This window comes from Marmota flaviventris, chromosome 5 (genome assembly GCF_047511675.1).
Source record: "Marmota flaviventris isolate mMarFla1 chromosome 5, mMarFla1.hap1, whole genome shotgun sequence".
Lineage (NCBI taxonomy): Eukaryota > Metazoa > Chordata > Mammalia > Rodentia > Sciuridae > Marmota > Marmota flaviventris.
Genome location: NC_092502.1, coordinates 2081376 through 2094577, shown reverse-complemented (window position 1 = coordinate 2094577; position 13202 = coordinate 2081376). Strand labels below are relative to the sequence as shown.

The window sequence follows — 13202 nt, the reverse complement described above, 5'->3', positions numbered from 1 at the left end:
GGCTCCAGCCACACTGTCAGCAGGTCCCACAAGAACTACAAACAGCTTTGGAGCTGGATGGCAGCCAGAGACTGGAAGACTTTTGAGGTATATGCTAGAAAAAGCCCAGCTGGCCAGAAAGAGCCTGACAGAGGAAATACAGACACTAACAGTGCTTCTGGTCAGGACTAGATGGACACAGGGAAACACTCCTGGGGAGTGGAAGAAAGCTGATCCTGGCTATGAAGTGGCACAGAAGTGGCCAGATTGTGCTCCAGTGTTCTGTGGAGGGCAACAGTGGGAAACAGCAGGACCAGATGGATGTCCAGCTGGGAGACAGCTAAGCCAAGTGTGGCAGGGATGGCCTGCTGTCTCCCTATGGCTCACAGGAGAGCGTGAGAAGGCAGAACTGTCCATCAACAAGGAACCAGCCCCGAAGACTTAGAAAACACCTGGATCCACAGTGAAGAGAGTGGGAGATGCCCTGAGAGCGTCAGGCATGGCTGAGCACCTGCTAAGGGGACTCACGGGTGGCTGGTGACCAGGCAGCTCCTCCCTGGGAGCCAAGACTGCCAAGGGTAACAGGAAAGCCCTGCGCAGGACACGCGTGCCAGAGGTGTGACACTCGCCAACCTCGAGGCAGAACAGAGGTCCTGAAGATACACACGTGGTTGGAGACTGGAGATGGGACCCAGGGTGCTCTACCACCACGCCACATCCCTGGCCCTTTTGAGTTTTTATATGAGACAGGGTCCTGCTAAATTGCTTAGGGCCTCACTAAGTTGCCGAGACTGGCCTCAAACTTTCTGTCCTCCTGCCGCAGGTTCCTGTGTCACTCAGATTCAGGCGTGGATCACCATGCCTGGCTGAAAACGTTATAGCAGCAGGAATGCTGGCAGCGTGGACTGCAGGGACAGCAGTCAAGTGAGATGAAGGACGCTGCCACAGGATGAGCACAGCCACTAGCCACACACATGGGCTTCCCCTCCAGCAAAAGACGGCCATGAAGGTGGTCAGAGTGGCAGGAGTACCACTGCCACATGCCTGGAAGAGCACGAGGCTGTCCCCTGCTCGGTTTCAGAGGACCAGCCAGCTCCACTCAGGCTGGGGGCAGACTTCAACCTTGGTAGGTTTGCAGGACAGAGCACCAAGTCAAAGCAGAGTGCTGTCCAGCCTTGAAATCCAGGGAGCTTGGTTCTGCTGTTCCCGACTGTCTGGACTTGTGACCCACATCCTTGTTCCTGCTCCTCTGAGGGTCTGTCCCACACTGGGCCCACCACACTTTGGAAGCACGTGCCTTGCCTGGCTCTAGTCACAGCCAGGGAGGAACTCTGCCCTGAGGTGAGCTGGAATCCAGTCTCAACCTGGGGACATTCAGACGAGACTAGACAAGGTCTGATGCTGGGTGGGGCTAACTCAGTGTATTTTGCATGTGAGAAGGACCTGAACCCTAGGGTCACTGGTGGGTGCCACAGGTTGGAGTCCTAACCTGGCATCTCAGAACATGACTGTTCAAGGAGGAAGAAGGTCATCAGGTGGCCCAAATCCAGGGTGACCAATACCCATAGAGGAAGAGATGAGGACACAGGGGGAAAGATGGCGTCTGCAAGCCCTGGAGTGGCCTCAGGAGGGACCAGCCCTGCTGAGAAGCTGTGATGGATGATGGCCTCCAGAGCTGGGAGAGACATGCCCCTGTCCTCTGAGCCACCCGGTCTGTGGCACCTCCTTAGAGCAGCCTGAGTGGACCAAGGCAGCAGCCCTTCACTACTGCTCCCCAGGTCTCTGCCCTGCACCCCTGGAGTCCACTCTGACTCTGGCCCAGGACATCCCTGGTGCACACCTGGGAGGGACCACCCAGAAGGCTGGCAGGGAATCAGAGGACATCATCAAGAGACACAGGGAAGACACAGACCACCTGATAAGGAGACAGGAGACAGGAGGCACGGGGAAGCCACAGTGGCCATGACCCTTCACGGTCAGCGTGGCTGAGGTCCTCTCCTGCCCTCACATGCACGAGTACCCCCCAGCCACTGCCATAGTCAGGCCCTGGATCTGCAGCTCACACGTGGCCCCCTCCTGCCTCAGCCTGTACAGGTCCCCATCCCTGAGGGTCTCAGACCCCTTCCTCCACTCCACAGGGGCAACCTTGCTCAGCTCACACCGCAGAGTGGCCATGGACCTTTCTGTGGCCTCTTGGCTTCTCACTCCTATGAATTTGGCAGGCAAGGCTGGGGAGGGCCAAGCGATCACTGAGAACATGGGGCAGTCTGGAGGACTCCAAAGGCACATGTGATCCACAAAGAACCACACACATAGCCACACAGTGTGGATGGTGAACTAATGTACAGATGTGGAGGGAAATGGGCAGTGGGGAGGACAACAGCACATGAACAAGAGCAGGAGGACCCCAGGCAGAGGACAGGGCCACAGACCATGCAGGAGCAGTACTACAAATGGAGCAGAAAGTGTCAGTGGACGACACAAAGATGCCAAGCCACAACCCATGAGGACACATTCTTTACCCCTGATGGTCAGCATGGCCGAGGTCCTCTCCTGCCCACACATGCAGGAGTACTCCCCAGCATCTTCCAGAACCAGGCCCCGGATCTGCAGCTCACACAAGGCTCCCTCCTGTCGCAGGCTGTGTCTGTGGCCTTCCCTGAGGGTCTCTGTTCCTTTCCTCCACACCACTGCTGTTTCTTTGCTCAGCTCACACCGCAGAGTGGCCGTGGCCCCTTCCACGGCCTCCTCATTCCTCAGACCCTCTGTGAACCTGGCAGGCAGGGCTGGGGGCCAGAAAGACATGGATGCAATTATGCTCTTTGAGTGCACAGAAGAGACAGGACACAGACAGTACAGAGAGGACGTGAGCCCAGCTGGACATGTCCGGTGCTGGGCTGCTCAGCACCAGCTGTGGGCTGAGGCTTCCCGTGGTCTTGCCCACATGCTTCCCAGCCAGGGTCTATTCCAAGCATCCATGGACCTCATGCCTGGCATGAACGGGACTGGCCTGAGGAGTCCACAAAGAACACCAGGGTCTCTGCAGAACACGTGGGGTAAGACACGGCACTCAGCAAGGGAGACAACCTGGAAACAGTTATAGAAGCACCAGACACAGGCAGCCCAGGGGGTCGGACAGCAGACTGGCTGTCCATTCATGTGGAGGCCAGTGAGATGTGGAAGAGGGCCTCAGCATGAGGACAGGCCCACAGAAGGTCACAGGGCCCAGACGGATGGGCAGGAACATGGGTTGAAAGGGTCATGCTCCTCCACAGTGTCCTCTGTGGCCTGGCCCAGCTCAGATTCTGTACAGCACCAGATTGAAGGGCCTAGCCTGGCCAGCAGCTGCATTCAAACCACACCTGGCCACAACTTCTCTGAAGCTCTCTGTAACAGCTGTTCTCTGATCTTGATAGATGGCTGGAGACATCAACAGCCTGCCTGAAACCCTCCCATAATCACACCCGACTCCATCTTCCAGAGCAAACCAAGAAAAGGAGCACCCTGGCCAGGGAGAGAAGCCCCCACTCTCCTCCTGGAACTGTCACCCTGGAGCATACAGCCACAGGGTCCATGTCCACTGTTCACAGTGCCAGCAAGCTCGTCTCCACAGCAGAATTGACGAGATAACCCACAACTGAACAACGGCCCATCCACGGCAGCACATGGGTAGCCCCCACAGAGAAGGGAGGACAGCTTGGCTCCTGGAGCCCTCCAGCCACCAGCCCAGGTCCGTCCGCCCCAGGGGCTTCAGGGCAACAGTGCCTCGGGGCATCCTAGAAAGTGAAGCACTCTCTGGAAGGGCCCAGGTGGGCTGTGCACCTCTGGTCCTTCCTGGGCCACACCCAGTTCTGGAATTAGCTCTCAGGTGGTCAGCAGGGTCCCACTTCCCAGCCACAGGCAGCGCTCCCTGAGTCGAGGGAGGGAGCATCTTCCCGGCGGCCTCCCTCCAACGTCCTGCAGCAACACGGTGGGCTTTGGTGTGCACATGCTTCTGTCACACCGGGGTCTACCTCTGTGCAGGAACACGTTCCGTCCATGCTCCAACATGTCATGGCACTGGGGCCTCTCCACAGAGGTCACCAACATCTGTGCACATAGTGGGGCCTCCACTATAGGTGGAGGTGAACAGATGGCCATGCCCCGCCCCACAATACACTTTACTGCCCCAGGAGTCCCTCCCTGACTCTTGACATGGGAGCAGAGACAGCAGCATCCTGGGTGAGAGGCCCCTCACAGCTGAGGGAGATCCTTCCCGCCACACTGAACAGACACTGGGGCCCTCACCTGCCCATCAGACGGCCCCAGTGCAGGCAGCTGCCCTGGCTGGAGGGACACCTGTAAGAGTACCCTCCACTTGCTCCTCCTCTGTCTCCCGCCCACACCTTCTCCAGCGTGCACCCCTTGAAGGCCTCCTGCGCCATCTTAATGCTTTGGCCTCACCCACATTCTCCATCTCAGGCTGTGACCCACGGGGCCGGGAAAAGCCCACTCTCTGCTGCTCTGGGTCTGAGCCAGGCCCCACAGTGCAAGTGTGAGAGAAGCCTGAGAGCACACAGCAGCGGAGGACACAGCAGACACAGCACACAGGGAACCTGAGATTGTCTTCAGACACACAGCAGCCAGTGCCTGAGGACACACATGGTCCTTACCCCTGACGGTCAGCGTGGCCGAGGTCCTCTCCTGCCCACACACACACGAGTACTCTCCGCCGTCCTCCTCAACCAGGCCCTGGATCTGCAGCTCACACACAGCCCCCTCCTGCCTCAGGCTCATTCTGTCCCCGTCTGTGAGGGACTCTGTCCCCTTCCTCCAATCCACGGGGGCCGCCTTGCTCAGCTCGCAGCGCAGTGTGGCCGTGGCCCCTTCCGTGGCCTCCCTACTCCTCAGTCTTCCTACGAAGTGGGCGGGCAGAGCTGGGGAGGGTCAGAAAACACAGGGCCTCAGGTTCACTGTGATGTTGGGAGACAGCACGTGACCAGACAAAGGACAAGACGAGCCAGCAGGGTAACAGGGGAGGCCACAGTGACATCAGGGACACTGGCCATGGCCACTGGAGTCTCCTGGTTCATGACAGCCCAGGAAGCAGGAAGGACCCTGTGGTCTACAAGAGGAGGGTGGCACAGACGGGAGGGAAAGGGACAAGCTGATGGAGTGTGGGTCCATACTTGGTACCAAGACACGCCTGCACAGCCACAGTGGTCCTTACCCCTGACGGTCAGAGTGGCCGAGGTCCTCTCCTGCCCACACACACACGAATACTCCCCAGCATCCTCTTCTGCCAGGCCCTGGATCTGCAGCTCACACACAGCCCCCTCCTGCCTCAGGCTCAGTCTGTCCCCATCTGTGAGGGGCTCTGTCCCCTTCCTCCACTCCACAGGGGCCGCTTTGCTCAGCTCGCAGCGCAGCGTGGCTGTGGCCCCTTCCGTGGCCTCCTTATTTCTCAGTTTTCCTATGAACTGGGCAGACAGGGCTGAGGGGACCAAAGACACAGAGAACATCACTTTGTTCTACAGTGGCAAGCAGCCAGTCAGGCTATGTGGGCAAGCAGACAGGCAGAGGTGCTCACCCTTCACAGAGAGTGTTGCTGAGGTCGTCTGGTCCCCGAAGGAGCAGGAATACTTGCCCCCGTCCTGGGGCTGCAGGTCCCGGATGACCAGCTCCAGCACAGCACCCTCCTGGCGCAGGCTGTACTTGCTGCTGGACCTCAGGACATCTTCCCCGTGGCGCCACTCCACGGGCGCCGCCACCGAGGAGAGCACACAGCGCAGCGTGGCGGCACCACCCTCCGGCAGCTCCAAGTCCCTCAGCGCCTCCCGGAACCTAACCGGCCGAGCTGCGGAGAGACGCTCTGCTCACCTCCCTGAGCAGGAACCCCCAGCCACGAGGTTCTCAGCCAGGGTGGGAGTGGTCCCAGCCCTGCTGCCGCACTCCTGAAGGGTCACAGGAGGCAGGCCAGCAGGACAGGCACACGGCAGACCTGCGGCAGACCAGCATGCCCCAAGAAACGGGCGCCGGAGCCTGACCCAGGACCTCCAGACACAGTGTGGGAGGCAGATAATTAGAAGTGGACCCTAATTCCAGACACACACAGAACATGCAGGCGGGTGGCTTCAGAAGGCACCAGCCCTGCGACCTACGACCTCAAGACCCTAAGCCTCCAGGCTGGGAGGTGAGGTCCTGGTTCCCATCTGCCCAGGATGGGGCAGCCCAAGCAATCTGAGGCCAGCCAAGGGGCCACAAAGCCAGGGAGCCAGGAGTGAGGCAGGTCAGCAGCAGGAGGGCAGCCATGCAGTTCAGGCCACCCACCAACATGGACACCCATGCACCCCAGCCCTTGCCTGCCAGGTAGACTGGGAGCCACAGGCACTGAGCTCACCTTGGACCCTGACAATGGAGCTGCTCCAGGCCCCGCCAGCCTCACACTTATATCGACCACCATCCTGCGGAGTGGCACCTGCGATGACCAGCTGGGCACAGCAGCCCTCGTAGCTCAGCTGGCACCGGGCAGATGGCCGCAGCATCTTCCCATCCTTGGTCCAGTGCACGGGGGTGTCAGGAGCAGTGGTCTCACACATGAGGGTCAAGTCCTCGCCTTCTGTGATTGTGGCATCTGTGAGCTCCCGGGAAAAGATGCTCGGCTTCTCTGGGGGAAGAGAAAGGAGCCAAGGGTCCCTGGGGCTGTGGTGTTGCTGCAAGAGGGGCCCCTGCTGCAGATGGTCATCATCCTGTCCATGTCTGCCGCTGCCTCGGGCTGCAGCCACAGACAGGAACGCTGAGGGGACAGGGTGGGCTCTGTGTGGCTCTCGCCCTGGCAGGGAGCAGGCCACCTTGAGACATGCTGACCACGATTCTGAGCATTACCGAGGGGCATTCATCCCAAACAGCCCCAGTACACACACCTGCCTTCCTAGGATCCCCATGCTGAGGACAGCTAGTCTCACGTCACCATGAGTCTGCACCCACGCTCAGACATGACTCAGCTGTCACCTGAGCTGCTGCCCACCCTCCTCAAAGCTGTACCCTGAGCAGCATGAACAGTATGACATCCCCACCCCAAATGGCCCTGGCCTTGAGGTACAAAACCTACCAGTGACCCGCAGGGTGGCCGAGGTCCTCTGGTCACCCGCCTCAAAGTAGATAGTACCCGAGTCCTTGAGCGCCAGCTGCCGCAGGGTGAGCACATGGTACCCCCCAGGCTGGACCACGATTTCATTGAGCTCATTGGCATGCAAGGGTGTCTCGTCCAGGAACCAGCGCACAGGCCCGTGGTCAGCAGGGGCAACACGGCAGCAGAATGTGGCTGAGGAGCCCTCGTGCACTTCCATGTCCTGCAGTTCCTCCGTGATGAGCACCCTCTGCCCTGCAGGGCACAGACAGCCATCAGGGCCTGCTGCCCAGGGAAGTCTGGCTCTCTCCAGACCCAAGGAGGGCTCCCAGCAGCAAGCAAGTGACTGGTTAGCCAGTCTGGGTTGACAACAGGATGCACGTGGGAGCTGAACAGTGCAGAACACTCTGACTCAGGGTGACTTCTGAGTCCCAGTCCCATCTCCCAGCTCAGGTCTGCAAGGCTCTCGACACCATTCTGCCATCCCCAGAAGATAGACCCAGAAAGAACTTCTAGCAAACTTGGCCCTGGATGCCAGCCCAAGATGCCAGGGCCAGGTGAAGGATGGTCAGGAGGGCTGGGACGCACTTGTCCTGATGCTGGTGGTACATCCTGCAACCCCAGGCCACCACAGACCCTTTTAGTTCCAATTTACCTGTCTGCAAAGCAAGAAAAATGGTGGCTCTCACCCAGTACACCAGATGCAAACAAGCCCTCACAACCACTGTGAAAGGCCATTATCCAGGAGGAACGCTCCTTGAGACCCTGGCAAAACCAGAGGTGGAAGTTTCCCCAGGGAAGGCTCCGCCTGCCCATCTCAGATGGGCACATTCTCAACACCTCCCAGTCCTACACCTCACACCCAGCAGCTCAGGAGCAGAAGTCGCTCTGTTCCTTCAGACCACAGCACTGCAGACCAGACCTCTGACAGAACACCTGCACAGCAGTGGCCTCCACCTACGCAGAAACCAGCACCCGCATGGGGTCTCCAAGGCCACCAACTCTGGACCTGGCTATCTTCCTGCTGTGCCCTAAAGCCTTCCCCTGGCCTTAGCTTCCCTGGCACACGTTTAGTTTACCATAGCCCTGCAACGCTCCACTCTTCCGAGTGACATCATTATTCTTTGGAGAATCTCCCTCCACCTGTTTGGACATCTACTGTCACAGACACACTAACAGCTCCACCCTGGGAACACCTGGGCTCCCTGCTGTCAGCATCTGGGTCAGGTTGCCCTTCTGGTGGGCAGGGAGAGGAAAAAAGGTGTGCAGGCCCAGAGCAGAGTGCGCCTGAGCCCTGGAGGAACGTGCAGCAGGCAAGGATGGCTCCAGGGGAAGAAGCCATCGACTCACCCACTGAAAGGCACAGGGAGCCCCCCAGAGGCCCCCAGCTCATCCCCTCTACCTCAGAGATGGAGAGGCTGGGCAGGCCAAGCAGAGCCTCTAGGGTCAGTTTCAATAAGGCCCACCTGAGCCCCCGAGGTGCTGAAAGCCAGGGCACACGTGAGCACTGTGGCTGCACCAGCCACTCACCTTGCACCAGGAGCCGGGCCTGGGACTGGGCCTGCCCAATGTCACAGGTGTAGGTGTCACTGTCCGTCTTCTCCAGGGTGCGGATGGTGAGCCGCAGGGCCAAGCCCTCCTGGCTCAACATGTGCTTCCCCGAGGCCCGCAGCTCTTTGAGGCCCTTGCGCCACGTCACGGTGGATGCTGGGAGCTCCGTCTTGCACTCGAACACGGCCGTGCCCTTCTCCTCCACCTGCAGGTCAACCAGCTCCTCTGTAAACCTGTTGGCCTTTTCTGGGAGAGAAGACAGAAGAGGTGAGTGTAAAGCTTGCATACATCTCAAGCCAGCCTTGTCCCTCCGGCCAGCCGTGGAAGCAGAGCCCTGAGAGAGAGACCTCCCCTGCTCTGAGGCAGGGGTCCTGGGCATGCCAAGGGAGAGCTGCTGTGGGGCCGTGTGGGCACTCACCGTCCACACGGAGTCTGGCTGTGCTCTTGGAAGCGTCCGTCTCACACGTGTATGTGCCAGAGTCCTTGAGAGAGGCTCCATGGACGACCAGCACAGCCTGCGTGCCTTCGCGGAGCAGCTTGTACTTCTGACTCTCACGGATGGCCTTCCCATCCTTCAGCCAGCGCACAGGAGTGCCTGCCCTCGACAGCTCACAAGTGAGCACCACATCCTCCCCCAGCGTGGCCTGCTGGTCTTCTAGGGGCTTCGTGATGTCCACTGGCCTCTCTGAAGGGAGCAAAGGTGTCTACCCAGGAAGCACAGACATGCTCAGCCAGAGGCAGGGGCAGGGGTGGGCATTGGGAGCATCCATCTCAAGACCAACACCACAGAGCTTGGACCCTAGGCCCCAGGAGCCTCCAACACTGACTTGCCAGGAGCCCTGGCCACCAGGGGAAAGCACCCAGCACAGCAGTGCTCAGGCCACTCCTGAAACTCAACACTGAGCCCGCAGTGTGCACCAGGCATGTACACCAAGAGCACAGGCCCAGACATCTGGGAACCTCCCAGCCAAGCATAGACCCTGTGGCCCTGGCTCAAGAGTTGCGGGATGGTAGGGTGAGCCATGTGCATTGGGAACCCCAGCCAGAGGAGCAGTCAGATTAAGACCCGAACCCTGGCCTGGCCCAGGGACACTCGCTCAGAGTGACCCCCTCAGAGGGCCAGAATCTCTCCCAGATCCAACAGGTGCCTCTATGCCCCCACATCCTTTAAAGGAAAGCTCACTGAGGGCTGGGGTCAGTCCCTCAACCACTCCTGGCCACCTGGAGAGGGTCTCAGGCTCAGCAGCCTGGGGGCCTCTGGTGACAAGTCCCCAGCTGGGTTCATCACACTCACCTTTTACGACAAGTGAGGCCTTAGAGGTGAGACCCCGCACAGAGAAGACCACTTCCCCAGCATCGCTGAGCGCAGCTTCTTGGATGGTCAGGGTGTATTTGCGGCCCTGGCGTGCTGCCCGGAAGTGGCCAGAGCTGCCCACTGTCTTCCCACCAACAGTCCACATGGCCAGGTCGCCTGCACTCTCGTGGGACAGGACGCACTCGAAGCTGCAGCTGTCCCCCTCCAGCACCTCCACTGTCTTCAGCCTCTTGGTGATGCCCACGTGCAGGTCTGCAAGCCACAGAGACTCCTCAGGCCAGAGCCAGACACCAGCAGCACTGCCCATGCAAGACCCCAGGCAGGGCTAGCCCCAGCAGGTGGGCTGGCCCCCTGCCCCCAGGCCCAGGACCCATGCGGGGCATGATCACCAAATCATGATGCACCCTTGGCCTGGGGCTGGCCATGACCTGGTGCCTGTGTAGCCAGTGGCTATGAGCTCCAAAGAAGGGGAAGCAAGGACCACCCACGTTTCCCACCACCCACAAACCCCAAGGGAAAAAGGACAGGAGCCTCAGGAGAAGAGCCTTCAGACAGCGTGAGCCCCACTCTGTGACAAACACTCCACCCCCCTCTCCTTTCCTGTCTCATCAGAAACCACCAAGGCTAACCTGGGCCAGCAGCCACAAGATCAGTAACTAGTGGGCCTGCCAACCACACACCGTGGAAACAGAATATGTTAGGGACTGAGTTCAGGATGACCAGACGCTGAACCTGGATAGGGGGGTGCTGGCCTTGCAGTTGGAACCCAACCCTGGCTGAAAAGGATGCACTCAAAAGACCCAAGAGTTCAGGGTTGGGTCTGGCTCCTTAAGAAGGGAAGTGCATGTCATCTGTGTGCAGCTGCCCTCACTGCATGACCAGGCTTTGCCCTTGGCCAGGGAGCCCTTCCTAGGCAGGCCCTGCTCGGACCCTGAATTCTTGGTTTCTGCTCAGAAACCTGCTCCTGCAGCACAAAGCAATGTCTCTGCCCACCTCAGCCCCCAGGCATGTCCAGAGAGTCTCCCATCCCCCTGCCTGTCCACTCTGGGACCTCACAGGACCTCCGCAAGCACCAGCCACTGTGGGAGCTCCCGACTTCTCCCAGCTCTGCAAAGCAGCCCCGGGGTCTTGGAGAGCAGCATGGGCCTCTTGGGATGCAGAAAGACCACCATGTGCCGACCCTTCCCACACCCCACCTTGGCCAGCCCTTGGCCACGCACCATGCACGCTGACCCGGGCCCGGGTCTCCTCACTGCCCACATGGCAGGTGTACAGGCCAGCATCCTCGTGGCTCAGGTCATGCACCACGAGGCCCCGTGTGCCCGCCGTGTGCAGGAAGTCATACTTGTTGCTGGGACCAAGTTCCACGCCATCTTTGCGCCAAACCACACGGGCCTCGGGGTCTGACACTTCGCACTGCAGGGCCAGCGTGCCACACTCCTCCACGGACACATCGTCCAGTGCTTTCAGGAACACCACTGGCTTGGCTGCAGGGAAGATGGGGCTGGTGAGGGAAGCCTGGTACCTGTCCGTGAACAGAGGGGACCCGCAGACCCCACAAGCACAGCTCACCTCGGACAACCAGGCAGGCAGTAGTGGACACCTTGGGGGAGCTGGCGCACACGGTGCCTGCATCAGCCCGCCGGACGCTCTTTAGCACCAGTGTGTGGCGGCGGCCCTCGTGGCTGATCTCGTGGAAGCTGTCGTTGTACAGGGGTGTGCCGTTGAGCGACCACTCCACCTCCTCATCCTCGCGGGACAGCTCACATGAGAGGCACACCCGCTCCTCCTCGGTGGCCTCAGCATCCTGCAGCGGCTGAGTCACTGCCACGTCCCGAGCTAGAAGGCACACACCGGGCCTTAGTGCTGCCCACGGCAACAGCCCACCCCAGGCCCTCCCATGGCCTGCCCACCTCATGTCCTACCTTCCACAGTGACCTCAGCACTGCTCTGAGCATTGCCTGCCTGGCACCGGTAGGTGCCAGCATCAGCAGGGGTGAGCCGGAGAATGCGCAGCTCTGCCATCTGGCCCTCCAGCGTCATCTTGTATTTGTCTGACGGGGCCAGCGGTGTGTCCTCCTTATACCACTGCACGGCCTTAGGGGCCGGCCTGAAGTCACAGGACAGGACCACCGACTGCAACTCACGCCCGGCCTTGGGCTCCAGTGGCCGGGTCAGCACCACCGGGATGTCTACAGCGAATAAGGCAGGGCTGTGGGGCCACAGGACTGGGTGCCCTGGGTCTGAGCTATATTCTTCTGTAGTCTTCTACCCACACCACTGAGTCCACGTTCTGCCCTGCACATCATGACCTGCCCCTCCTCTCCTGCCCCACTCTGCTCCAGACGCCCCTCCCTGTCCCCAAGATACCCTGCACCCCACACACCTACCCATGCATGCCCTGGCCCCACACATCCTGCCCTGCCCTGCCCCAGCGCTTCCACCCTGCTCTGCAGGCCTCTGACCACTGGTTCCCAACCCTGCAGCAGCTCCAGCCAAAATCTCCCATGCCCTGATCCTTCCCCCAACAAACCACTGAGCTGTGTCCACCCGCCACCCCAGGCCCAGGTACCACAAGCACCATGGTGTGCCCAGCCCTTACACACATCCTGCCCACCTTGTCCTGTGTATCCCCACACACCCCCACCTTGTGAGCCCAGGCCATAACTACCCACCACCTGAGCCAGGCCCGCTGGAGGCCCTGAGCCGTGCCCACCTCAGCTCACCTGAGACAACCAGGCGGGCAGAGGAGCGGGACTTGCCAATGGTGAAGTGCACAGGCCCAGTCATAGTGGAGCAGGTCCTCCGCAGGGTCAGCCGGTGCACTGTGCCCTCCTGCTCCAGGCCCACGTTCGCCCCCGCCTGCAGCACAGTCTTGCCCAGAAGCCACTTGGGTGGCTTCACTGAGGGAATGGAAGTCTCACACTCGAACCAGGCAGGAGCAGGCTCCATCACGGTCACATCCTGCAGGCCCCGTATGATGGTGATGGACTGCTCTGTGGGAGAGGAGGTAGTCACGGTGGACCTGGAGGCTGGACCTGTCCACCCCCGCAGGCTCTGAGGTCCTTCCTGAACACAAACCTTCCCCACAGTGCGCTGACACCCCGAGTCTTCACACCCCCTAGGTTGCTCCTCCCTCTACACCCACAACTTCCTGTGTCCACATCCAGCTGCCTGGATGTCCCCAGTCGGGCCACCTCCAGGACTTCCAGCACATATCTTGGGAACCACAGCCACCCCCAAGAACCT

General features: G+C 60.2%; 1 protein-coding gene across 1 annotated transcript in view; it reads right to left on the bottom strand.

The window, feature by feature from the left end:
* The window catches only part of Obscn (obscurin, cytoskeletal calmodulin and titin-interacting RhoGEF), a 128710-nt gene that overhangs the window by 60337 nt on the left and 55171 nt on the right, over positions 1-13202 (bottom strand). The window contains 14 exon segments of the mRNA XM_071611901.1: positions 1947-2207; positions 2502-2765; positions 4632-4895; positions 5189-5452; positions 5549-5815; positions 6359-6625; positions 7070-7342; positions 8618-8884; positions 9057-9323; positions 9933-10205; positions 11174-11440; positions 11526-11792; positions 11879-12145; positions 12680-12949. Coding sequence (XP_071468002.1) covers positions 1947-2207; positions 2502-2765; positions 4632-4895; positions 5189-5452; positions 5549-5815; positions 6359-6625; positions 7070-7342; positions 8618-8884; positions 9057-9323; positions 9933-10205; positions 11174-11440; positions 11526-11792; positions 11879-12145; positions 12680-12949 — 3738 coding nt within the window.